Source organism: Dipodomys merriami, unplaced genomic scaffold (assembly GCF_024711535.1).
Source record: "Dipodomys merriami isolate MVZ:Mamm:240054 unplaced genomic scaffold, mDipMer1.0.p SCAF_25, whole genome shotgun sequence".
Lineage (NCBI taxonomy): Eukaryota > Metazoa > Chordata > Mammalia > Rodentia > Heteromyidae > Dipodomys > Dipodomys merriami.
Window position 1 is genome coordinate 12,914,142 of NW_027203937.1, and position 27,853 is coordinate 12,941,994.

At 42.5% G+C, this 27,853-nt stretch overlaps 1 protein-coding gene across 12 annotated transcripts in view; it reads left to right on the forward strand.

The window, feature by feature from the left end:
• The window catches only part of Tenm4 (teneurin transmembrane protein 4), an 805,909-nt gene that overhangs the window by 685,838 nt on the left and 92,218 nt on the right, over positions 1–27,853 (forward strand). For 9 of the 12 annotated variants that reach the window (XM_070034906.1, XM_070034904.1, XM_070034908.1 and 6 more), the window contains 3 exons: positions 6,500–6,526; positions 13,528–13,674; positions 26,405–26,621. In XM_070034906.1, the coding sequence (XP_069891007.1) occupies positions 6,500–6,526; positions 13,528–13,674; positions 26,405–26,621 (391 nt within the window). The remainder of the gene's footprint in view (positions 1–6,499; positions 6,527–13,527; positions 13,675–26,404; positions 26,622–27,853) is intronic. The other 3 variants (XM_070034909.1, XM_070034910.1, XM_070034912.1) reach the window with 1 other exon arrangement.

Consider the following 27,853-nt stretch of genomic DNA (forward strand, 5'->3'; position numbering starts at 1 on the left):
AAGCCTATGGAGAAGCTGGGTAACATCAAGTGAGTTGTGGCTATACATCAGCCTGGCTATAAGAAGGTACCATTTATTCTGATGCCAAGCAGTCTCTCCCTCCCTGTTCACCCCATTGTCACTCCTGAAGAGCAAATCCCTCTTTGACATTGCCAATGTTATTCCCCCTCCAGATAAGAAATATATCAAGGTAAATGTGCACGAAATAAGGGGAAGGTTGACAGCCTTAAATAGCAGGGAAATGTCATAGGACATTGAAGAAGTAATGGACCAGTCATAGGGGCTCAGATGAAAGGACTTTGGCATGGAATTCTATTACCTCTCATTGTGTGGTGAGCATTTTCTTTGTCTAATTCTTGTCTAATTTTCCTGCATGGTAACCTTCTCTCTGTGGGTCTCTGCTGTGGCCAGCTGCATCTCTGTGAGAAACGCCACACTTCTGTAACCTTGTAGGATACTAGGAAGGGAGGCGCATATTAGAGAAATGACAGTGATACCCTTCTTTTTTGTTGAAACAGAATGGAGGTGAGAAATCTGTTTCTAATCTTGGATGACAAGGAACATTTTCTTACCTTTCCAGAGAAATTCACTCCTTGTGAAGGTGATTTAGGGGGGAAAAGGCTGCTGCTATGAAGTTAGAAACTTAAAGCACTGGGTTTTCTCTTGTTATCCAAAGTCATTACTATACAGTGGGTCATTATCGCATGGCTCATAATCTAGTTAGTTCCCTCACTGGAGAAGGGGCTTATTTGTGACACTGATTCAGAGACTTCATGTAATGAAAGTGAAAGAGTAGAGGGTCTGTTTTTCTATCCACTGTGCCTCTCTAAACAGGAAAGAATGACTTGATTACCTTATAGCAGAAATGAAGAATTTAAAGAAATAGGTAAGTGTGAGCATCAGTGACCAAGTCCCCATTGTAAGAATTGTTTCTTCCCCAGTGTCACTTCCAGAGCAAATTATTGTAGTTGGAATTAAATACTTTCTTTTGGAGGCTTTCCCCTCCCCTTTTATATTTCCATGGACACTGCTTGATTTTTTTCTCAAAAGAGATTGGTTTTCAAACTAAGCAGGAACTTGACAGTGGCACTCAATGTAATAATAGTGTGTTTTCTTTTTTTTTTTCAAATGTCAAGAATACTTGACATTGAATGCTGAGTGCTAGTGGTTCATGCCTGTCACCCTAGCTATTGAGGAGGGTGAGGTCTGAGGATCACAGTTCAGAACCAGCCCAGGCAGAAAAGTCAGTGAGACCCTTATCTCCAAATAACTAGTGAAAAGCAGGAAATAAAGGTATAGCCCAAGCGTTTGAGTGCTAGCCTTGAATGAAAAAAAGCCAAGCAAGTCTGTAAGGCCCTAAATTTAAGACCCACTTGGCATCAAAAAGAAACAAACAAAGAATACTTGACATTGAAGCCTAATGCCTTATGTTAGGAGTCACCATCTCTTTGCATCGTGAATAAAGAAAGGTCTTTGGTGACCACCCTATAAGATCACAGGGATGGCAAATTGCAGAATAGGTGGAAGAGGAGGTTTTCAGGGTGACAGTTCTGTCCCTCTACTCCACTGCCCATAGAACAGCACACTAACCAACCTGAAACTCACTTACCTGATCCAAAAATAGCCTGTGAAGGAAAAGGAGTCTTCATTTTTTGCTTCTTCAATACTCATGTGTAGATCCAGTTCTCTTAGTCTAGAAATCCAGATAAGATGAATTGATTCAGATCTTTTTCAAGTAGATAGTCCAACACAGAGCCATCAGAGGCATGGTTTTTGGATGCCTCTTCCATTAATAGTATAGTTGCCCTAAATCTGGGACTTGACCTCTAAATCAGAGGTCAAAGTTAAGAATCATAGTTAAATTTAAGAAGGTGTTTAATTTTTTTCCGTATCTTTGAAAACACTACTAACAGTTTGGATCAATTTTATGATGATTATTTTATTCACCTCATCTATAAAGCCTCGAAACATATGTGGGAAATGCCAGCTTCTGATTACATTTATAAAATTCCAACCTTGACCTCCCCCCCCCAAAGCTGTGATTGTTCAAGATGCCAGATATACAGAATTATTTACTTGACTGCAGGAGAGCTGTCTAATCATATAAATCCTGATTCTTAAACAAAAGCCTCCTCTGAGACTAAAGATCAAAATAATACTCTAATGATGCAATTGCTCGAGTGAGCAAAACCAGACTTCAGGATGAAGGAAAATCTTAGAGAAATCCACACAATATTCTGGAGTACTTTATTCACTTTTGGATGGTAGCTTTCAGATTTCTCTTTCATAGTCAGACCTTCTTTTACCAAGAGCTAGCAAGTGGCTTATGAGGTTAGGAAGTGTCAGGACCTGGTTGATAACCCTATATTTATCTGTCTCATAAGCTTTCTCTCATAATACCTGAGATCCGACAGGACAACCTGATAGGGAAGAAAAGAGGGAGGAGGAGGAGAGAGGGAGGGAAGAGAGGGAGAGAGGGAGAGAGAGAGAGAGAGAGAGAGAGAGAGAGAGAGAGAGAGAGAGAGAGAGAGAGAGAGAGAGAAAGAGAGAGGAAGAAGGGAGAGTGTAAAGATGCACCTTGAACTATCAGAGCAAATGTTTGATTGTTAATGGCCCTGGGAGAGTTCAGTACATATGGCAGAGCTGGGAAACTAAAGGAAAGGGATTGGGCTTTGCAGGGAAGGGGAGTTCTCTTTGGGTGGGGGCCAGGCCATCGACCATATTTTTACCAGTCCTTTATCCCAAAAGAGGAAACCAAGAATGCATCCAGGATTTTAATCAAAAACATCTTGTTGGTGGTATTATTGTCCACTTGAAAAACAGTCATGTGATTAAAACTACCAGAGGCATTACTTGCTAGAATGAGCCCAGTTTAGTCTGATCTAATGTGAACCAATGAGACAACTCTCATTGTTGCCTTGAGGCTCCTAGACCATAAGCATGGAAGACTTTGACCCGGAAGCTTTTTAAGAGCAAAACTTAGAAGCCTCTGATGGTTCAGGCAAGTGAAGTATAGAAGTTTTTATATTGGCAGTCATTGAAATGCCAGATACTTACGACCTCCCAACCCAACCTTATGCCAGAGTCTGAGTCTTTCATAAATGGCTATGTGCAACCACCATTGTCACCTTCTCAGCTACTGACAGGAAAACTAGAAGAGCCTGAGAAACATTTGTAGAATGAATGTCAGAGAAATAAGTGTGACCTGGGGGGAAAGATAGCTTGCCATCATCTTCATCCTAAAGTCGTGAGGAGACAGATGCAAGGATTTTGTGAAGTCTCGAACTACCATAATTGCAACTCATAAGCTTTGCCTTACCTTCTTGAAATGTTGGTACTTTTAAATCTCGAGTTTTAAAACAATATGCTCAGAGCAGATTTGTCCAAATTTTTAAAGAAATAATATCCACCACAACTTGGACTTCTATATGTGTCTTTTGTAAGTAATAAATGACATTGGACTTCACAGACCCAGTTATCACTTCTGTTTTCAATACCCAGAGATAAGGAAGCACAGTACTGTCCTTGTGGACTCGGTATTGACTGACTGGCTGTTATCAGCTTTAGGATTCACAGTTTGGCTTGAGATCTCTTTGTCACAAAGGAATCCCTTTTGATTCGTGGAGTCAGAATTTGAAGTTTTCAGTATTTGCACTAATCTCCTCAAAACCCACACAGTGGATTTAACTTGAATATGCCCAGTTGCAACCACTGGCTTCTGTTCCCACCTGTGGACTGGAGGAATTAATGAGTATTTTTTAAAGACATTGGAAATGTTCATTTCTAATAGAAATCTTTACTATGGCATGGTTCCGGAAGGTGACATAGAATTGCAAGACGAGATTTCTGAAGTCAGCCCTAGGTTTCTGGAGATTATACTGTAGAATGGACATAATCTTCAGTAAGAACCAGAGTCATGATACTGCGTTAAGTTTGGAGACAATGAAGAACATTGTTCAGAGAACTTCTCGATTGCTACTTAGTGGTATGGTCATTTGGATTCCAATGGTGGCAGTCATCCAGCCTCACCATCTCTGAGAAGGAAATCTCGGCTCACACTATCTCTTCCGAACTAGATTCAGAGTTATAAGAAGTTATGTATTATAAAACTTTATGAGCTGGGCACTGGTGTCTCACGCATGTAATCCTAACTCTTGGGAGGCTGAAATCCAAGACAGAATTGCATGTCATTACCATAGCTCAGTGCAGTGGTGCACACCTGCCATTCTGCCTTTGTAGAAGGCTGAAATTGGGAGGATCTCAGTTCTAATCCAGCCCTGGGAAAAAGTCTGTAAAACTCAATCTCAACTGAAGAAGCTAGGTATGGTCTAGTATACCTGTCATCCCTACAGCAAGAAGCCTAAAATAGGCAGGTCACAGCCCAGGCATGCATCTGAGCAGGAAGCAAGACCCTATCTTAATAAATACTAGCACCAAAAAAAAAAAAAAAAACAATCATGGCTCCATGATAGAATGCCGGTACAGCAAGCACAAGGCCCTGAGTTCAAATCCTAGTACTTCCCTAAAACAAAGGTGTATTTAGCACCCTCCCAAAAATCTCTGTAGATCTGAAAGGTAAGGAAACCACCCTAATTAGAAGTTCCTATGTGTTCAATCTCTCTGATGGCAAAGCTCCATAACAGCCTGGGAGATGATATCTAAGAAATTTTAGTTCACTTTGCCAAATTAGATGAGTGAGATTGTCAGAGAATAGAGTGACAGATGAAGCAAGAATCAAAGATGTATCCTCCATAGCTAGAGATGTTTCTAGGCTTGTTTTCACGTGGGCAGTTTTCATGTTCCATTTTTCCATGTGGGAAGTCCCTATACTTGGCATTTCACAGCTTTGTTTATTCTCTCCTGCTTAATAAGCCATTCTCCTTCACAAATCCCTTCTTAGACCCTGCTGTTCCATGGACTCCACAGCATAAGGATGAGGGATGCATGAAGGCCCTATTATCTCCTCTTCCCAATTTTCCACTTGACTATGCAACAACCAGGAGTATATTTCATCTTGAACCAGAAGCCACATGGATACCTGAACTAAGAACATAGCCTCTCATCCACCTAGATCTTGCAGCAAATGCATTTTGACAAACACTGACCATATCTGTCTATCCAGAGGATTGAAGAAGTAAAATTTATTTTTTTAATGTAGGGAGTAAGAATGTTCTTATTTCAGCACTGTTAGGTGCATTGTAAGGCTCACACCTGTGATCCTAGCTACTCAGGACGCTGATATCTGAGTATCACAGTTCAAAGTAAGCCCGGGCGGAAGAGTCCATGAGACTTATATCCAATTCACTAGCAAGAAGCCAGAAGCCAGTGGACGTGTAGCTCACATAGTAGAACACCAGCATTGAGTAAAGACACTAAGGGAGAGCAAAGGAGTCCTGTATTCTAGGAGTTGCAGCTAGATCCACCACATTGTAATTTAGGCCTGTCTTGTTGTTTTGATTTTTAAATTCATGTGTGAAATTGAGCTGAGGGTGGAACACAGGCTGGCTGACGGCATTGGGTACTTTGGGTGAAGTCCATGTTTCTGGCCTTTGTGGGGAACACATGAGAAGGAGTCATAGGGAGATAGAAAAAGGGAAGCTTTTTCAAGGGCTGTAACTAGATGGGGAGGTGAAATGTATTTGATGTATGCTGGAGACAGAGAGGCCAGCCCTGCTGTGAAGACCCATCCTTACAAGTAGACAAGATCTTTAGATTATCAGGAAATTCAGGTAACACCGCCCCTCATCAGAAAAACAAGCATATGCACCTTCTGAATTCATAAGCACTTAGGAAGTGTTCAGGCTTTTTATTCTTCTTCTTCGCAGTGACATCCATTGACCTGTACCTCACATTCTATGTAAGATGCACACAGTAAGGATGCATCTTACATGAACACCAAGCATTCTGCGTTCAGGTCTGTGTGGGCACATGCATACTTTCAAAGAGTGGCACTCAGACAAGCTAGTGGTATATTTGACCTGACTCTACCAACCTATCCGAGATGAGACCAATTTTGCATATTTCTAAATTCCAGCATCCCAGGAACATGTCTGCCCAAACAGCATGTTCTGAATTCAGCTGCTTCCCTTTGAGGGAGGTTGGCTGTGCCACTGGGTAGACAAAAAGTAAAGTTGTAAGTTTTCTAAAAATTTGAGCAAATCTGACAGAAGGAATGTGGCCACTGTTGCAGCTTCCCATTGTTCTTCCTCCTCTTTTCCTTATCCATGTGTCTTCTTGTTTCTCTGATCACATTTCCAAATGCCTGGATCCCAGAATGAGTTGATGTCCCTTTGCCCTTGTTAGAGAATGTGCCTGCTTCCTCTCCTTCTCTCCCATGTCATTTTGTCTTTGGTTTTATTTTTCCCCACTGTGACAGGGGCCTGTCCCAAATGTGGGGCACATCTCCCCCATGTCACCTTAGCACCTGGCATGGTTATGTGGCAGACAGTACTGTACTTTCTGGGTCCTACCTTAAATGTCCTGTCTTTTATCTCCCAAGCTCACTATCTGGATAGGGTAGTTAAAGGTATGGTCTTCCTTCCTCTATTTTCCTCTTGTACTCTGTGTGTGTGTGTGTGTGTGTGTGTGTGTGTGTGTGTGTGTGTGTGTGTGTGTGTGTGTGTGTGTGTGTGTGTGTGAAGGAATGTATATAGAGAATACACATAAACACTCCACAAGCACAAGGATGATGTCATCCTCCATCTTTTGCACAGCATCCACTGCCTAGGAAGAGTGGGATTGCAGCCAAAAGATGGTTGATACCTAGAGTGTCATTCTCCACCAGAGTCACTCAGATCTGTTTGTGGCATTACAATTGTGTTGTTGTCCTTCCATTCCACCCCACACACACACCCTTCATTCTTTCCATTTCATCTCATCTCACCATGCCCATCCCTTATAGCCCCTGGTATATCAGAATAAAAATGCTGGGAACCAAGACTGGTGTTCTGAGAGAGGAAGAGACCCAAGAGCAAGTTAAGAAATCTCAAGGCCTACATTGTATTACTGTTGTGTTCCTTCATCCAGCAGCTACATGTGGACCCCACCCTCCAGCCCCCTACCATGGGTACACTAGGGACAGTTGCCCAGCTCTGGAGACAAAGAGAAAACAGACTGGCCCCAGGGAAGTGGATGGTCTATTTGTTCATTACTTGTTTTTCTTTTCAGAGAAGGCCTGGTTTTGGTAAGTTGTATCTTTGGAGAGAATTCCCCAAAGACAAACTGATTCATCACATTCAAAACATTTGAATTGAACTTGCAATGTGAATTAAGTAATGCCTAGTTTTCCAAAAAGGCTCTCATGGCTCTCAAACTAAGTCTCAGGATGATCAGATATGTGTACTTTTAAATGACTCAGAGCTCACTGGGGAGAAATAGCATGCCATATTCATCTTTCAGTCGTCCAGCCTGGCATAATCCACCTGCCCTGTGGTTAGGAACATATATGCTAGGATGAGGCTGCCAGGTTTTGAACCCCAGCATCCACAGTTGACACACCAGCTGACTTTGGGCCAGTCATATTACTTTCAGAGTCTCCATCTAGAAAAAGATCTAGAAAGCCAGTTGAGCTCACGGGGGCAGCCTGAGGATGACAACTCGTGATTAATATCAAGTGCTTAGTACACGATGCTCCATTAATTGGAGTTATGCTTTTTATCATCCTATTCTTCTTCTCACCCTTAATTTGGAGAAAGACTTCATTAGCCAGATTAATTGCTGAAAATTGTAATGGAAAAGGCTAAATTGGTTTTTAATAAGAGATCACAACTGCTGTTTAAAAACTCATGGAAAAGGTTTTGGATACTGGTAACTGACAAAATGCTTTTAGCTGGTGATGACTTTATCAAATACAATGAAAGTGTTGCTAGAATGCATCAAGTAGGAGACAAGGAGAAAGACAAGGAAGGTTCCTTGAGTTTCACGGGCTGCCCTCAATAGAGAATAAAATCATTTGAGCAGGCAGAGGCAATACCTCTGAGCCTTTCTAAAAATAAGCATTTTACACATTATCATCCTTAGGATAGACTAAACTTCATAAGAGAATTAATTGATGGAAGTTTTTCCTAGTATGTAAAGTTCTTTTACATCCATTAGTCCTGAGACCTATGACTTTTTTAAGGAAGAAGACATTTTTTTTTAATTGAAGAAGAAAATTGAAATTCAAGACATTGAATGACTCCTCCTGAGTCACACTTGTAGAAAGTAGTTGAGCCAGGGCTTTGGATGTCTTGGCCCAGTGTATGTTTCCAACCTTCTACTTTCTATCATCCTAAGTCGCCAACCATGTCCTATGAGTTTGCATAATTTTTTTTCCAAATCACATCTTCTAAACTGGCACTCTCCCTGGGAAGTAACCCACATTGTGTCTCTCAAACCACCTATTCTGATCTTCAATTCAGAAAATGTCATCACTAGACCTTTAGGATTAGGTCAGTGAATCAGAACTTGCTCTCAAAGATGTGTTTCTTAGCAAAAATCTAGGTTTGAGCCATGCCCCTATCAAGCGGATGTTCTGGTATATCTGGAACTAATTCTGCAGGAGTTCAGTGACCTGTACTGTACAAACTCTGGAATTTGGCAGAGGAGAGTGTATATTTTGCAGTTCAGAGCAAAGCCAACTTTTCTTCTCTCTTTCCATGTGCACTGGGAAACACTAAGTTAACAATAGTCGCTCAACCAACATACTACACTCATAGATGCCAAGGATTGTGGATATTACAGGACAGAAATGTCCCTACTCTCTGAGCCTGTAGTAGTCTAGCCGGGAGGACACTAAAACAACTCCAGCAAAGTATGACAAGGGCTCTTGATTTGACAAATTGAGGGACCACTTAGGAAGAAGACCCCCAAATTAGGCAGGAGCCTTATAGTTTGTAGAATTTTACCTGAGATACAAGAGAGCTATTGAAGGGTTTTTAAGTAGGATGGCACACCTGTGATTTGGAAGGATCCAGCTGGCCATTTTGGGAAAGAAAGACTTGAGGGGGAACACTGGGGACATGAAGGCCAAGTAGTAGACTATTGCTGTCACCAAGGTAAGAAAATATGGTGACCTTGTATGGGAAAGTGAGTGTAGAGGTGGAAATGTACATGAGGGGAAAAAGAAGGAATGGAGAGAGCAGGCTTTTGATTTGGAGTAGGTATATTGCACAGGCCCCATAGTACAATACCTCCTAGGATCTGAAAGTCTCCTACTCACACCTGGTGCCAGCCAGCTGCAAGAAAGCTTCTCCATAGGCTGGAATGAGACACTGGAGATGAAGTGGTCCCTTGTCATTTAAAGGGCATCCTTTCTTTTGAAAAGCTGAGCCCTTCTCTAACTATAAAATGATATTATTTGGGCTCTAGCAAATGCCTGGTGTGAGTCCTTCCAGAGGGGATTGTTAATGTCACTTGGGTTTTCTGAATTATTGATGAGTTTCAGGGTTTGTGGAATTAATGAGCTTCCGCCATGGGGAAGGATGGACATGTGGCTTTTAGAAAGCAAGTCACCTAGAGGAGGCTGGCTAATAGGAATGTGACAGAGAGGGAGCTTCATTCCTTCCACAGGCACTCTGAGGTCCCTGGAAACCAATGAGACAGGGCAGGTCCTGAAGGTAGAACTTGGTCCATTTGAAGAAATTGACTGTGAATAAAGACTCCCTGTAATTCCCTGTTAAGAGCTTCCTTTTTCTGAGGGAACCAGCCTCTGGAGATACCAGCCCACATTCTGTCAGCATCACAGAATGTGTGCAGTAGGTATCCAAAGAGCCTTACAGAGCAGGTATTCCAAAGGGGCTGTTATAGAATAGGGTATTACAGGGTTACAGGAGGAAGAATCCTGAGATCAACTTGGGAACTGCTCCACTAATCAAATGAGCAGCTTTCTTTAGTAAGGGCATTATCATTCAGTTTGTCAAGAATATGGGATGCCATGTTTTCCAAACTTGCTTGACTAGAGAAGCTTCCCTTTGAGGGCCTCTTAGGATAGCACTTCCCAAAGTTGACTATAAGAATTGTTGAAGAGGGCTGGGAAGGTGGCTCAGTGGTAGAAGGCTTGCCTTGCATGCCTGAGAGCCTGGGTTCGATTTGTCAGCATCACATAAGCAAAAGAAAAAGGCCAGAAGTGGCTCTGTGGCTCAAATGGTAGAGCTCTAGCCTTGAGCTGAATTGCTGAGGGACAGCGCCCAGGCCCAGAGTTCAGGCCCCACGACCGGACCCAAAAAAAGAAAGAATTGTTGAAGAGGATAAAACCCAGACAGCTGTGGTGATTCACACCTGTAATCCTATCTCTCACTTGGTAGGCTGAGGCAGGAAGATGGTGAGTTTGAGGCTAGCTTGGGCTACATAGCAAGACTATGTCTCATAAAGCAAAAAAGGAAAACTTAAAAATAGAGACATAGACAGACAGAGACAGAGAGACAAACAAAATCAAGACACTAAGACCAAGTTTAAATCCTTCCTGGAACAAAGTAGGATATAGAAAAGCAGAACAGGGCTAGGAAGGTGGCTCAGTGGTAGAGTGCTGGCTTTGCATGCATTAGGCCCTGAGTTTAATTCCTTAGCACCACATAAACAGAAAAAGCCAGAAGTGACGCTGTGGCTCAAGTGGTAGAGCGCTAGCCTTGAGCTGAAGAGCTGAGGGATAGCGCCCAGGCCCAGAGTTCAAGCCAGCAAAAAAAGAAAGAAAGAAAGGAAGAAAGAAAGGAAGAAAGAAAGAAAGAAAGAAAGAAAGAAAGAAAGAAAGAAAGAAAGAAAGAAAGAAAGAAAGAAAGAAAGAAAAGAAGGAAGGAAGGAAGAAAGGAAGGAAGGAAGGAAGGAAGGAAGGGAAGGAAGGAAGGGAAGGAAGGAAGGAAGGAAGGAAGGAAGGAAGGAAGGAAGGAAGGAAGGAAGGAAGGAAGGAAGGAAGAAGAAAAGCAGAACATAGAATTTTTGAGTACCAGAGATATATATTCCCTTCTACCTACAAATGGACACAAGATCCAGCATCTAGTAGATGCTGAGTAAAGACGTTGAATTTAAGAACAGGTTCATTCAATCTTATTTATTTGACCTTTTCTTTCGTTGTGTTAGAAGGACCTAATAGATCATCTATATCTAGACACTCGCATTACAAACTAGGACACTGAGCCTAAGGGAAGCTTTTCCCAACTTACCAATCAGGCAGGAGGTACCAGAACCTTATTCTCCTGCTTTATCAATTGGTATAGTTCAACAAGTGACCACTATGTACAGGCAATGAATGGCTTAGGGCCAAAGTTTCTTTTCTGGACTTTGCATTCTAATGGAGGGAGTCAAACAATTTAACTAGTTGCATAAGCAATCACTTCAGTATATGCAGGATAATTGTTGCCAGAAGGACATTATTCTAGGTAAATGCTGGGTCCACTAGCCCATGTTCCCAGATCTAGAAGAGCAGTGTTCCAGAGAAGCATGAACTGATGGGCCTGGATGGACTTCTTGACTCTGCCTGTGAAACCGGTGCCTACCACACTGCAGGCCAACCCCATGCCAACCCTCAGGATCATGTCAATGGGTTGTTGCCTCTCTTCATTAAGGTTTGCATTTATGAGCCCCCTAGCTTCTGACCCAAACATTGTCACAATCTGGACTGGCAAATGGTTTTCTTTGTGTGGAAAACATAGTGACCAGCCTAACTGACTGGTTGCCATGTAGACCACCTCAAGTGGAAAGGAACTATTTTTTCCCCTTTCTCCATTGAGTAGCAGCCAACTAGCCAAAGACTTTAAATCACTAAACTTTTCAGTTCTTATTGATCAGCTGCACAGTGAGTGCCTACCTTGCCCCAGGTCTAATTCTAGAAACTTTCACATTTGTCGTCCTATTTAAGAATCATAATGCCAGTTATGGTAGCTTATGCTTGTACTCCTAACTACTTGGGATGTAGTGATGGAGAGAATTTCAGTTCAAGGCCACCCCAGGAAAGAAGTTTGTTAAGTGGTTTACACCTATCATCTCAGCTCCACAGGAAGCATAAATTAGGAGGACCACCATCCAGACAGCCCACACATAAATTCAAGACCCTATTTAAGATATAACTGAAAGCAAAAAGGGCTGAGATTATGGCTCAGCTGATAGAGTGTCAACCTTGAAAGTGCAAGACCCTGAGTTCAAAACCTAAAAAAAAAAAAAAAAAAGACTGCCATAACAACAACAACAAAAGAATTATGAGTCACCTTTCACCTCTATCATGGTAGAATATCCAGTTTTCAACCATAGTTGCACACATTTATTGTTCATAACACTGAAACAAATTGAACTTTCTAGCAGATAGAGTGTTTTTACACTCATACCTTTTCCTGAGTCCACTCGGGGAGAGAGCAGAAGGAAAGCATAAAAGAGACAGGCATAGTTTAGTAGTTCTTCAGAAAAGAGTGTTGGAAGTTTTGTTGAACACTTGAGTGAAATCCAAGTGACAAAATAGAAGTTCAAGCAAAGAGTGAAACCTAACATATTCTCAGACATAGATTTCTGGACTGGGGGGGGGGGGGGGCGGGGGCTTGCAAAAGGTAGTTATCAGAAACCTGTAAACCTATTTGAACTATAAGAAAACCTCCCCACCTTGTCATAGGGGAGAGCAGAATCAATGAGCCTAAATATCACCCAACCTGTCTTGGTTAAAACATCTGTACCATCCCAGATGGCCATACCTCTGACTGAGCCCCACCATGTTTTTTGTGTTGCCCTCAGGGTACTTCATAGTGAATTTTATAATACAGATTTGTGTCCTTGGACAGGCAGTGTGCTTCTCAAGCATAAGAGCTAGGTGCCACTCACCTCGATATCTCCAGTGATAGCTCCAAGAAGGTACTTCACAAGTGACAGGCAGGTGAATAGACTCACAGTGGAACAAAATGTGAGCCAAGTGGCTGTTCTACCCACATTTACACTCAGCATGAGTTTCTCTCTCTCTCTCATGACAGTCCTTGAGCTCCTCTGGGTACAAAGCCCTCTTCACAGTGTATTGTAGACATGATAGTAAGAAAAAGATCTGAACCCTCTTCCTCAAAGTGAAGACATTATTGAAAAACTGAAAAGCCTTTGGCCCAATATAACTGACCTAGTAACAAGAGGTGAGAAAAGCAGAGCCCTTTAGATCAATGTTCATAAGTGCTGAGGGACAGCAGAAGGAGAAGGAGGGGGAGAGAAAGAGAGACATTGGCTTTCTCTAGACAGCTTCCAGGGACAAGGATCAGGCAGAACTCCCTACAGGTTCAGTCAAACACTGACTGCATCTCAGCATTCCCATCACCTATGAAAGGGAGGATTGGAGATGAAGAAGGTATTCGTTTCAGACCCTGCCACTTCTAACTGCAATCTCAGGAAGTCCTTCCCCTCTCTGAGTCTTGGTTGTCTTCTCTGTGTAGTGATAATGCCTCATGATTCCTGCCTCCTTGGGCTGTTGTGGCATCCGTGTGCTGGTGGATGGGGAAGTGTCATGTTTGCTGCCAGGTAGAGAGTGAATGCATACAATGGCAGTTGGTGGAGGGCAGCCAGACCTTGACTCTTGCGTACTTTGTCTTACAGAGGGTTGCCCTGGGCTGTGCAATGGTAATGGCAGATGTACCTTGGGCCTGAATGGCTGGCAATGTGTCTGCCAGCTGGGCTGGAGAGGAGCTGGCTGTGACACGTCCATGGAAACTGCATGTGGAGACAGCAAAGACAACGATGGAGGTAGGCCTCAGGCACCATGGGTCCTGGGCAGCTCTGGGGGAGGGGGCTGTGCAGGGAGGAAAGGAAAGGGAGGGTGAGTATTACTGAGTTAAAGGCCATCAGCACCAGCTGTCCAGTTAGGAGACAAAGGGACAAGCAGAAAAACATACACACGGCCGAAGGAGTGAGTACGTGTCCCTTGTCGTCCCATTTGGATTCATTAAAAATCACAAGTATAAATGGAACCAACTGGTATCTAGCAGCTGTTGCAGAGAGAAGAAATACTAAAGAAGAGTCTTCAAATAACTCTACTGTACAATGAGTTGACTGAATAGCAATGCGTTCTACCTCCCTGGAGGTAGAGAAGAGGCCATCTAACTCTGCATCCCAAGTTGCTGGGAGGGTAAGCTCCTGTGGTCAAAGCCTCTTTGATTCCCATGATAACCCTTCCTAAGCACACTAAGGGGTGGTTTATGTCCATACCTCTGTCCTTATGGGTTTGTCTTAGTATTTGCTTTTGCTTTGTGTTTTTTTTTCAAGTGCTAGGCAGTGAAAACCCAAGGATGGAGGGGTTAGTCTTGTGGAACATTCATTATCTGAGAGTGAAGGGACGTGAAACCTAATTCCAGCTCTGACTTTGACTCATGTCTATGCTTAAGCAAGCTATTTACTGTCTCATCAGGACCTCTCTCTCAGCCTATTTATAAAATGAAGCAGTTAGACCTTGAAGACCATTCTACTCCTTGTAATCTTCATGGAATTACCACTCCTTTTTCTGATGCTTGGAAAATACCTGATTTTTACCAATCTCACAGGGTTAGTAGTAAAATTAAATCATAGGGATAATTTTTTTAAAAATCAAAACAGTTAACCCTTTCTTTCTAATGTTGACCAAACAGTTGCCCAGTCCTAGCATAGCACCTTTTGACTTATACCAATAAACTTCCCACATACTATACATTGTAGGGAATCAACCCAAGCCAGAAATTCAGCCTTCCAACCTTTGGAAACTTCCTACTTAAAGTTCTTCTAAGTGCTCGACATTCCTTAAGAATTGAAACACCAAGTATGTAATATTGTGGTTTCTCCGGCTCACATGTCATGAGTTGGCTCTGGCAACCTAAATTACTATTTCAGACCAATGGTCTTTGTCTGGGCCACCCTGTACTCCTTCCACCTGCAGCTTGAATCTTAGGGGGCCAGGGTTGATATCCCCCACCATGGGTCCAGGGAAGTAATTGTCAACAAAGAGAGTGTGGGTTGGGCTTGTTGACTAGACAGAGGTGGTAAATACATATTCTCTGTGAGATCTCAGTGTTGGAATGTCCTTTAACCAATCTGAAACTTGGAGAGTTTATTAATTCTGTGTCACATAAATATCAAGAAATTCCATTATGGGACCAAGGCCAAGCCATCTGCCAGGTGCAGACATGAAGACACCCTGCCTCTGCCCTCCAGGAACTTAAATGAGGGAGAAAGATGCTAAGTTGAGTGCTAATGGACTGTGTTGAGTGCTGTTATAGGGTTATATGTTGGTTGCTGTGGGAGTAGAAATGCATTCATCAGAAAGGTGATACTTGACTAGAAAGGAGCTTTCTGGCTTTATATTTAGAGACATCATCATAGGGAAAGGTGGGGCAAAAGCCAAGCAGGGCACCAAGAAACCCCATCTTTGGGCAAGGTTAAAGAGATGTCAGCCTGCAAAACCTACATGCCTTCCTCAGCCTCCCCCTTCACTTGGCCAGTGTGGATGCAAATCCAATGATGGACCGTAACGTGCATGTCATAGAAAGGAGAGTAGCTCATCATAAAGTCATTCCCTCCTCAAAAGTCCAGAACTTGGTCAAAGCTTTCAAACAGCTGTTGAACATCTGGGCAGCAAAAAGAATGTTGTTGGAACATATGGAAAGAGATCACACTCCCCTGCACTACACATGCAAGAGTGGGTGATAGAACAGACTGGTTCATTTCTCACCCCAAAATGCAGTACCAGTATAAGTCCTGTTTGCCATGCTGTAGAGCTAGACACCATTCCCCCACCCCCTCACCCCACCCCTTGCCCCAAGTACTGGAACTCGCCAGTGTTTATACAGAGAGGCTCAAAACCCCGTTGCTTGGGTGGGAGAAAGAGCTTCTTGTCCTTGGAAATGGGGCTAATTAGAGCTCAGGAGAATGAAGTCTTCTCTAACTGCTCATGAGCCAGCAGGAAGCAAAAAATCAGAACAAGCAAAAAAATCCCCAATTGTGAGGGCATATACTTCATACATTTTTAGATCATTTTTAGCAAAGCTACACAAAAGCATTTTGATATGAGTTTATTTACTCACTCAATGAATGCAACTGCGTGTCTTTACAACATAGGTCCCTGTGCTGCATGGTAGGGATTCAAAGATACATAAGATCTAGTCTTTGACCTTGAGAAGTTCATAATCTAGAAGGAAAGAGAAACAGGACAGGATTGCAATACAGTGGTCTTGCTGCTCTGCTAAAAGAGAATCCACTCATTCCACTGACACTATCAGATGCCTGGGGTAACCTCTTGGGAATAGTAACATGATCCTTGTCCCCTACACATCCAGACCAGCCAAGACCAGCCATTAGTCATCACAACTATCTGGGGAAGACAGATTGTCAAGTCTTTGGTCTTGGATTTTCATCCATAGAATGGAGAAACTATTTCATTTTGGGGGCCTCCATCATTAATGGTCTCCTCCAATGGAGGTGCAGAGGATGCCTACTTTGCATGGTGGCATAAATGAAATCACCAATAGTACCAGAAATGGACAGAGCTTTTTCTCACTGGCCTCTTTCTCACTCTGAGCCTTGCCTACCCAGAAGCAGGTTTTAATGAAGGGAGAAGCAGGGAAAGTTTTTCAGGAGCACACACATAGGCCATACTTAGCATTGAGCTATTTTCAGTGCTGCCAAGCACACGTGTGTGGGGCTCCTGCTCCCAAGAAGGCACACTGGGGCTTTCTCAGGGTATGTGAGGACCAGCAAATGTGGTCCCTCAGGAATCCCACAGCCATTCAGAAGATACTGTCATCCAAATAACTGAATCTAATAGAGGCAGAATGAAATAAGCTCCTTTATTTCACCCATGACAGGAGATATAACATTGTCCCAGATAAATACTTGAGGGTGGAGGGGAATAGAGTTAGTGGACCACTGCTAAGTAGTTGTTCATGGTTGAAATGAGTTAGGGGCTTGGAGAAGGAATTAGCAGAGCTTAATAATGAGTAATAATCTGGGAAAGGACATCAGGGAAATTGACTTTAAATCCTTTCTTCCCCTCTCTAGCATTTTGTAGACAGGGAAACTGGTATCCACAGAGGGGAAGTGACACCCTGTACCTCCTAGTCATCCAGAAAGACATTAGCTGGGCCCACAGTAGGACCTCAGATGCTTAAGCCATTGCATGTGGCCTTGTGAATCTAAAGGACTCATCTTCTCCTCCTTGAAACATACTGGGCACTCAGTTAGGTAGTTTATAGCAAGCAGTACCATAGAGGAACAGTACCAGAGTACAACAATCACTTAAGTGTCAATCAACAATTTGCAGTTCAATTGTGCGTCCACCCAATGACATATGAGGACTGTGGAACTATTGTGGACCCATACTGTTTTCTCATAATGAGGCAACTGGTTTGCATTATATTCTGCCCAGGTGGTTATCTGCCATGGGCGATCTGTGTGAGACCTGGCCACATTAAGGATTTTCCCTGTGCCCAAACCACAGATGCAAGACCCTACTGCAAACCACCAAGGCTCTGAAATTATCTGACATCTCTGACAACTCTCATTTTCTCTTCTTTTCCTACTTGATAGACTTAAAGCAACCCTTTTCAAATTAAATTTGAATTTCAAGGTTCATTGAAAATGCTGTGGCAGTGTTTTTAAACTGTGATAGGAAAAAAAAAAAAAAGTCGTGCAATATAGCTGAGTTGGGAGTCGCTTCATGGTTTTTGTTTTTGGTTTTGTTTTCATGTATGGCTATTGCCCAGATTTAGAAACAGAAAGCAGACCTAGAATGTACTTGGTGACATCCAGTCTCTTGTTCCCTGTTGAGGCTACCCCATCTATCTTACTACCTCCATCTTTTACCCCAGGGAACTGGGTGCTAAGAGCCACCAGCAAGCTAGACTGAGGGGCCCTGACTCGCCCACCCAATATGAATCCTTTGTGTACCTCAGTTTTCAAATGTGACCTATTTATATCATATCCTGCGTGAAACCCTTTATGAATGTTGTCACACTTATCTTCTCTTTTGATGCGCATTGACCTATCCTATGAGCATGTTCATTCATGCCTATTTCAAAGATGATGAAACTATAGTCTAAATATGCTGTGACTAAAAACTTAAAGATAATAATGCCCTCTTTATATGGTTGCTTTGAGGATTATAGGTCATGTGTTTAAAGTGCCTAAGAGGCAACATAGCAAAAACAAAAAACAAAAAAATGTAAAATATAGGTTCTGGTGACAGGCACCAATGCTCATACCAATAATCCTAGCTGCTCAGGAGGCTGAGATCTAAGAATCAAGGTTTGGAGCTAGCCTAGGCAGACCAATTTGAGAGACTCTTATCTTCGGAAATCAGCCAAAAGCTATAAGTAGAGGTGTTGTTCAAGTGTCAGAGTGTCAGATGTGAATGAAAAAGAAGGTGAGCTCAGAGGTCAAGCTCTAGTACTAGAAGAAAGTAGATATAGGGTCTGTAATCACATCTTCTGGATTTGTATTCTAAATCCTCTATTTGCTGAATCCGTGACCTTGGCTAAATTATGCAGCTTCTCTAACACTAATTTCTTTACCTGCAAATGGCTGTTCTCTTCCTGGTTCTTTCTACCTGCAATCACAATCTGTAATGTTCATTATGAAAAGACATATTTGTATGTCAGGCATGATGGCACAAAATTGTAGTCCCAGATACTTGGTCTAAGGGCAGCCCAGACAAAAGCACAAGACCCTATCTAAAAAAGATACTAAAAACCAAAAAGATTGGGAACATAACTCAAATGGAGGATCATAAACATGGAAGTGGCGCTGTGGCTCAAGGGGTAGACGCTGTGGCTCAAGGGGTAGAGCGCTCGCCTTGAACTAAAGAGCACAGGCACAGTGCCCAAGCCCAGAGTTCAAGCCCCACAACCCCCCCAAAAAATATCCATAAACATGAGGTCCTGGGTTCAATCCCCAACACTGTAATATATACATTTCTTTAACTTATTATAGATAATTATTTCTTAAAATTGGAATTATGCTCTGTATAGCATCTTACTTTGATTCCTATAAGATCATTGGGATGTATTTCTCCTTCCAATACTGGATTTTTTTTTACCTTTTTCATTTTCTTTATTTATATCGATATCCTAAGCTGTTACATGTCCACCTCTATAACAATAAAAAATCCAAATACACATAAAGGAAAATAATAGTCATCATTTAAAGAGCCATCCTCACCAACTTGCAGGCAGGTATGTTTTCATGCAGCAAAGCTACCAACTTTCAGTGAACTGAAATGCCTTGCCCAAAGTTACACAGTGGACCAGTGGGAGAGCTAGGAATAGCGGGAACCTGTGTTTTAAAAGAGGAAGGACAGAATAAAAACTCCACTGGAATTTAAACAGCCGGACCTTTTTTGATAAAGGATCTTTAAGCAGCTTCAAGGTAGGATAATCTCTTCAGATGCTCTGGGCCCCATAAAAGACAATCGTGGGTGGCAATACACAATTGATAGATGCTGCCTGGAAGGAGAAATTTCAAGAAAACTGAGAACAAAGCCCTGTGTCCTCCCCATCTCCCATGGCAGGAATCGAGTTCACATAAAGCCCTAGAATTTGGTCACCCTTCAGACTATCTCTAAACCACACTTCTCATGATAAGAGATGAAAAATTGACCTTTAAAAAGCTTGTGTTCCAAAGAGCAGATAAAGATTTTTTTTCAAGCCTTTTGAAAGAAGGCACAGAATTTATTATGCCAAATGACAAAAACTTCCCTCAGATGTATACATAAAGAGGAGACGCATTCCACCCACCCTCCCTCCCCAGAGCCTCCCAGATGCTGCTCACAGCCAGTTCTGTGGTCAGACTATAGACAGCAGTGAGATGAGGTTGGCTGATGAGCTGTCAATTCAGGGAAGAGGTAAGCCTGTGGAGAGACTGATGGGCTTGTTATACCCTGCCATGCGAACATCCATTTAAAGAATCATGCAGACAACATAGCACAGTGTTTACTGGTGGCTTATCCGTCTCCATCCTAGTCTACATTGAAGTATTTTCTCTTCCAGGAAATATCCTACCTGGCCTAAGTTGAATCTCCACCTTGGGGATCCTACAGTACTTTGGGCTTCCTTGTTTCCCAGAACTCTTTGCCTCTGTTTGATTACTACACTGAGTTCTTTGGAGCAAGGCTCTTTTATATCCTCCTATCCTCCATGTCCAGTGCTTAGCACAGAGCCCTCTGGCCACATACTGGATACTGGATGAATATAACAGGCTCATTCCTGCAGGGAATGGCTTCCATCACAGTCCCTGCTCCATGGACCCTGCCAAATTGATTGAGCTGTTGTACGTAGGAGCCTCTCATAATCATCCATGTGCTGGTTCATTCATTCAACAAACATGATGCTTACAGTGTGTAAAGCACTATGCTGTGCCTTTGAGATATAGAAATTTACAAGCCAACTCCTGCCCCTTGGGAGGGGCTGGGGAGCCAGAATATTCAAAGCACTCATGGTAAAAGTGAATAGGCTGTGGATTAGGCCTAACAACTGGGGATAGAAAATGATAAAGGCCTGAATTCGTTGCTCTTATACTTCATAAATTATTTAATAGGTGTCCTTAAGCCAGTGTCTTCATTTGTAAAGAAGAGAAAGTTAGCTGAGTTGCTAGGGTGACAACTTAGGAAGACTGGATCTTTGGTCTTCCCACCTGGAATCTCCCCTCCCCTAACTTGCTTCCTGCCTAGAATCACCCCTCCCCCAATCTCCAACTCAGTCTCCAGGTCAATGGATACTCATCTGTGGGGTACACCCTGAGGAACAATATGAGATGAAATGGCCTGGTCACCAGCGGTGGGAATGTGAGTAGAACAGAAGCCTGAGTTCTAGGCACCAGCAGTGTTTTAACATCCATGGCCTGTCAGGATCTACAGTACATGAACCACTTTAGAATGTTTCCTTCAGCATCCCAGAGACCTGAGCCTTTTCTTTGCATCCTGATCCTTCCTTTGATTCTGACCAGGTCCTTTTCCTTTCCCTACACCTTGCTTTCTACTCTCCATCTGAGGCCGTCTGAGGCCAGCCTTAGTGTGGCACTGCTGGGCTGGGCCCTGCCTCCAGAAGCCTGAATGGACTTTGTAGTGTATTCTTTTACCCCTCTTCATTTTCACAGAGTAAGGATTGACAGGAGCTTCAGAACATTAAAGTAAAAGGAAATTTCTGTGGCTAATAATAATAATAATAATAATAATGTTCTTTCCTAAAAGTTAGGGTTTAGGAGGATTTTATTGAAACTTTGAAGGAAGCAGAAGAAAATCCTTCTTATTTTGGTCACTTTTTTCCTGCTGTGATAAATGAGTGTCTCTTAATAAAAATCATCAATTTATGATACATGGACAATTTGTAAGTCAACCAAATTATGTGTAATAGAGAATTAAGAGAACTTGGAGGTTCTTGGATAATGTAAATGTTTCCAAATCAGCCAAGCCAGAGAATCCCCTAAGTGTACATCTATCTTGGGGAAAAAAATCCAAAATTTATCTTTTTTTTGTCCCCAAAGTACACCCTTTTTCTTTTTTAAACAGCTCTTATAAATGTGTCATCTGTGCCTAAGGAAATTGAATTGCAAAAGGTCCTGCCTTATTCTGGAGCAGTAATAGTCACTACGCTGCCCACCCTGGGCTACATTTAAAAACATCCAGAGGGTTTTACACAAAAGCTGAGCTTGTAAGATGCAGCCTTTGAAAAGAATTTTGTGGTTCCTACTCATTTAAAAATAGATATCTCATTTAAATATGATCATCTCTACTGGGAAAGTTCTACCCACATTCACTGCTTAAGAAAAAACATTTGTCAAATGTTATCTCTAGGAAACATCCACACAGCAAAGTATAAGCAGACAGAAATCCTGGCCTGACATTAATCGTTCTAACACACAGTTTGCAGTGTATAATTTCACAGTCCCTAGGTTAGTGCACAATTTGTATGATAACTCCATCTGCAAGTCCTGAGAGCACCACTACCCTATTTTCTTGTGGGCCACTATGGCTGGCGTGCTTTAGTTCAGTTACCTAAGTTCAAACAGGTCCAGAGAGGTCTACTCTGGAATGTATGCAGAGGGAGGGTCTGGGAAGGGCCAAATGGCATCTGTTACCAGGACATCCATCATACAAGAGAAGCATGTGGCCAAGAGCTACAAGTAACTCACTTGCCAGGTAACTTACTTAGGCTGTTCCTTACCAGACAAAGGCCGTTACCTCCCCATCTTACCTAACCCTCATGGCATCCCTGTGAACAAGGTTTGATCATTAGTTTGACAGACGGGAGAAATGAAGCTCAGAGCTTTTGCTTGGATGTTTATATCCAGCATAATGGCCAGTTAGGCCAATTACAAAGACCTTCTGATTACCACATACAAAATATAATATATATATATATATATATATATATATATATATATATATGCAGTGCTTAACAAAGAAGCAAGAAGGGAACATGGGGGTCCTGGATCCCAGAAGCAACATGAAACTTAAAAGCCAGATCTGCAGGCACAGAGGCTGTGATACTGTCCTAGAGTCAAGGCACATTCACAGTGGGAGGCCTTGCTGAAGACTGGGACCCTCAAAGCTCAGGACTCAAAATCAGGCATAGGCACTGAGGCACTCTGCCCTGGTGTTGAAGAGTGAAGAGGAGGTAGGAAGAGATGAAGCTTACATGACAAAGATCTTGAAATCCAAACTTATATACATACCATACATAGCTCTGAACACCAAGCTAATAAATTATACCTGGAAAGGAGCTTCAGACTAAGGATACCCCTAGAGTATCAGGCAGAAGTAAGCAGCAGCCACCATGGATGGATAGTTCAACCACAAAAAGACTCCATGTTAAAGGCAAACTGCCCTGGAGTTCACAGTCAGAATCATAGAACTTGCAGTCAACAACCCCAGAGTACAAAAGTATTTTCATTCCAAAGAACTTAATCTGAGAGTAACTGACAACTAAGTTTTTATATGACTAAAGTGATAAAATGATGTATAAAACCATAGGGATGTAACCAAGTACAGTGAGAAAGAAACTGGTAAATTTTGCAAAGTTCCAAAGAGACTATCTAGAAACTTCAAGTACGGTCATTTAAATTAATGACCCGAAGGGCAAATTAAACCGCAGATCAAACACAAAGGAAGGGGAAATAAGTGACGTGGAATAGAAATCAGAGGAAATAAATGAGAATGGGACAAATAAAAAGGTAAAAAATGAGGAAAAACTTAGAGACATCAAAGATAGGACAAAGTTCTTAAAGTACTTAATAGTATTCCTAAGGAAAAGACTAGATAAAAACAGCTTATAACAGAACTTTCCAGAACTCCTGAAAGGTTGGAATCCTCAATAAAGGATCCATGGCACAGGCTCGCTGTGGTACATGCATCCAGGCTGAGTCTCAGGCTGCATGAAACATTGTCAGTCCAAAAGGTCTTTGGAAAATCTTTGCCTGATTGTTACAAGAAGCTAAAGGAAACCTTTGTACATACCCAACTACAAGAACAGATTCACAAGCCTAAGGAATTAGCTCTCTTACTTTTCCTGGCCTTATGTGTATATAAAGAATCTGAGGTTTAGAGAATATAAGCAATTCATGCAGTCCTACCACTCATGTGAGAATTCAGTCCACATCCAGGCTATTTGGCCTTTTTTCTTGTTAAGATGATATACAGATGGGTTACAGTTAATGTAAGTGAGGTAATAAGTACATTTCTTTTAGAACAGTGTTACTTCTCCCAGTTTAGGCTATTTGACTTGAGAGAAGCTGTCTTATGCTTGGCTCATTCTGCCATGAACATAGCACAGAAATAATGTTCATGCTCACCATTTAAGAACTTGTTGCCAAGAATCTCTCCAAAGCCACTTAAAGAACTATCTATACTTCTGAAAGAGCTGAGTTCAAATCCTGTGTCTGATTCCTCAGTGAAGTTTATGTGACATTCAAATTATTTTACCATGTTACTTTCACCTCTGGCTTCTTCTCTTTGACATAAGGGTAACAATGGATGCTACCGCATTGGGTGGGTGGATTCAATTACCTGTTCCTTGTAAAGTATTTAGCATAATGTCTGGATTCAATCCTTGCTAGGATTCACTATCACCATGAGTTTAATGTAGATATTAATGATAGCCACCACCAATTCTGGATCACCTTGCCCAAGGTTCTTTTTGTTGTTGTTGTTCTTAATATATATTTTTTATTGTAAAGATACTGTATAGAGGGGTTACAGTTACATGCGCAAGGTAATGAGCCCATTTCCCATTGAACATTGTTACCCCCTCCTTTATTTTTCCCCTGCCATACCTTTCCTCCTCACCTCCCCAACTCCTCCTTCTCCTCCCCCCCCCACAAAGTTGTGAAGTTCGTTTTCAACATACTGTCTTGTACATCTCATTGCTACAGTGAGTCATCTTGTATCCTTATTTAAGCATTTTGTTATTTCCCTTCCCCTCCCTAAATTAGAAAAATGTATATACAAGATGCAGGATACTGGAATCAAATACAGTGACAACAGGGGTTGTACCATGGGGGAAGAACATACAAAGAAACAAAAAAATCAAGAAAGATAAAATCTCTTGCATCCCTATCTTGGGGTTCATTTTGCTTAGCATCAGGTTATTTGGTCATATGTACATAGCGGTTGACCTCTTCTGCTTGTCCTGGACATATACTAGTTATTGCAGATAAGGGAAACCATGAGACCTATGTTTCTTTGAGTCTGGCTTACTTCATTTAATATAATTTTTTCTAGTCTTTCCATTTCCTAACAAATGGGGCAGTGTCATTCTTTCTGATGGAAGCATAGAATTCCATTATATATATATATATATGTATATATATATATATATATACATATATATATATATATAATCACATGTTCTTGGTCCATTCATCTACTGAGGTTGCCCAAGGTTCTTGAATAGGCATGGCTCCTTCACAGTATGTTTTAAACAGTATGTTTTAAAAGAGAATACCAGGCACTGAGTATGGTGGCTCACATCTATAATCCTAGCTACTTAGGAGACAGGGATCAGGAGGACAAAGGTTCAAATCCAGCCTGGACAAAAATTAACAAGAACTCATCTCAACCAATAAAAAGCTGGGTATTGTCCTGTCCATCTAGCTATATGAGAAATGGAGAGGCATCAATAGGAGAGTTGTAGTTCAGTCTGACCTAAACCAAAATATAACAAAAGCAAAACAGGACTGCAACCGTGGCACAAGTGGTAGAACACCTGCCTGGAAAGCAAAAGTCCACAAGTTCAAACTCAAGTACTAAAGAAGGGGAGTAAAAGACAGCTTCCAGGGATTGCTTTGGTGGTAAACAAGAGCAGGCAAAAGCTAATAAAATTTCAAATTAGCCATGCCTTTTCACGGCCCTTCAATTGTGCTGGCTGGTTTAATGGTCATCGTTCCTACTTGCTGGGATTGAAAAATGGAGCCTTTCTGCAGAGTTACGGATGCAGAGCTGAACCTGTCATGTGAACATCAATACCAGAATGCAAATAACCCTCTGCTTAGGCTGTAATTATGTGTTTGAGCACATAATTACTGGCAGGGGCAGTGAGAGTGTGTGGTAGACCTGTTGTCTGTGGGAGACGACAGGCACTTTGCTAGCTAGTTGTACTAGGGAACTGGAACAAGAGCTCCAAGTTACAGCCCAGGACAATGCTGCAGTGAGGAAGGCAAGACCAATTTTCCAGGTGAGAAAATTGGAGATAAGAGTCTCACTGACTCTCCTAGCCAGGCTGGCTTTGAACCTCAATCCTCAGTTCCCAGCCTACTGAATAGCTAAGATGACAGGTAGGAGCCACTGGTGCCTGGCTTCATGTTTTAAACATGTCTACTAAGTGCTGAGGGTAAACAAAAATGACCAGAATAGATCTGTGACCAGACTGGGTGAGGAAGGTTGTCCCATATCACACAACTTCTAAACAGCAAAGCCAGAATTTGAGCTCAGTCTGGAATTCATTCCTGTGGAAAAGAGAATTGGAGGCCAATGGTAACACAAAAGGCAGAGCTGAACCTTCCGAAGGCTGAGCTCTATCCCTCAAGCCACGTAATCTGAGGGCAGCTGGGAAAGATGCTAAAGTAATGATGTCCTCACCCCCACATCTCTTTCTTACCCGCAGAGCCAGAGGGCCACCAGGTCTTAGAGTTTTACCTCCTCAGTGTCTCTCAAAACCTGCCTTTTTTGGTTTCCATGGTTACTGCTCTAATCAGATGTTCAGGTCAGGTGTTATCTCACCTCAGGGCCTTCATAGGGTCTGTTCCTGCTCTCTCTTTGGAAGAGAAAAACCCTACTTAATCTATCTCACCTATTAGACTGATGGTTCTGGGGCCAGACCTGAAAAACCTGAATCTCCATGGTGCTCAGTAAAGGTCAGTTTACTGCAGAGTGTAAAATAGCAAAGAAATGGCTGGATGTGTGGTGGGCAAACATGACTAATTGAACATGGCTACATAAACCATATGCTCTGTCACCCTGCAGATGGCTTGGTGGACTGCATGGACCCTGACTGTTGTCTCCAGCCCCTTTGCCACTCCAATTCACTGTGCCTGGGCTCCCCAGATCCTCTGGACATCATCCAGCACATGCAAACTCCTGTGTTCCAACAAAATCTCCAGTCCTTCTATGATCGAATCAAGTTCCTCGTGGGCAGAGACAGCACCCACATCATCCCTGGAGAGAACCCCTTTGATGGAGGGTGAGTCCATGGGCCTCTGCTCTAGCAGCAGCTCTCTAGAAAAGCCAGGTCATCCTCAGGGCTACATCTGGGTGGAAGGAGGCCAGAGGGTGGGCTTCAAAGATACCTGACATCCCTGGAAGCAGAGCAACAGCTTCAGTGCCTATGTGGAAAATATCTGCTATCCAAGACATTGAGAATTTGTATAAGCAAGGGATGCTGCTCTTGCTGGGTGATAGATGGAGGGAGTAAAAATAAAATCAAAGGTCCAAGGGGAATCTTGGATCAATAGCCACTTTGCAGTCAGCTCTTCCTGATCCTGCAGGCTCCAGATGAGCTGAAGGGCCTTGACATTCTTTTCTCTCAGGATTGACATCCAGAAGATTTTGCAGGCATGGGAATGGGAGTCATTATTGCATCTCAGAGCACATGTCCACACAGTTGTGACATCCATTGCACAGATTCTTTTTTTTTTTTTTTGATGCTTAATTGGATATAACAAACTTTCCTGCCCAGGCTGGCTTTGAGGCACAATCCTCAGATCTCAATCTCCTGAGTAGCCAGGATTACAACCATGAGCCACCAACCATTCTGATTGAGCTCTGTGCCAGAACCAAGGCTGGAATCCCAGAGTCTCTGCCTGTCAGTCATTCACAGTCTGTTGGGAGATTGAAAAAGAGAGAGTTGCAGTGTGCTTGGGCACAAACATGTGCCTGGCATCCTATGGGACACACAAGAGAAGCTCTTGGGTTGGAGAAAGGCCAAGACTTAAGAACTAGGTCTTAGCTATTTGCAATGGCACTTGCCCATAATCCAAGGTACTCATAAGATGGCATCAGGAAGATTGAGGCCAATCCAGACAAAATTGAGTGAGACCCTTCATCAAAACCAACTAAAGTACAGACCAAAAGGCTAGAGGTGTGGTTCAAATGGCAGGACCACTTTCTTAGCAAGTGTAATACTCTGAGTTCAATCCCTAGGAACACATATCTGTAATCCCATCACCCAGGAGGCAGAAGCAGGAGGTTGGAGAGTTGGAGGCCAGCCTGGGCAAAGTTACCAAGATTTCATATCAAAAGCAAACTGTGCTGGGAATGTCGTTCAGGTGGTAGAGGGCTGCAAGTGCAAGGCCTGATTGCAGGGGGGTGAGGGGGGGTGGCGCAGGTTGGGGTGGGAGACATGAGAGAGAGTTGAGTAAGCAAAGGAGGGGGTTGCTGGGGGAGAAGATAGCTACACAAAGATCCTGGGGCATA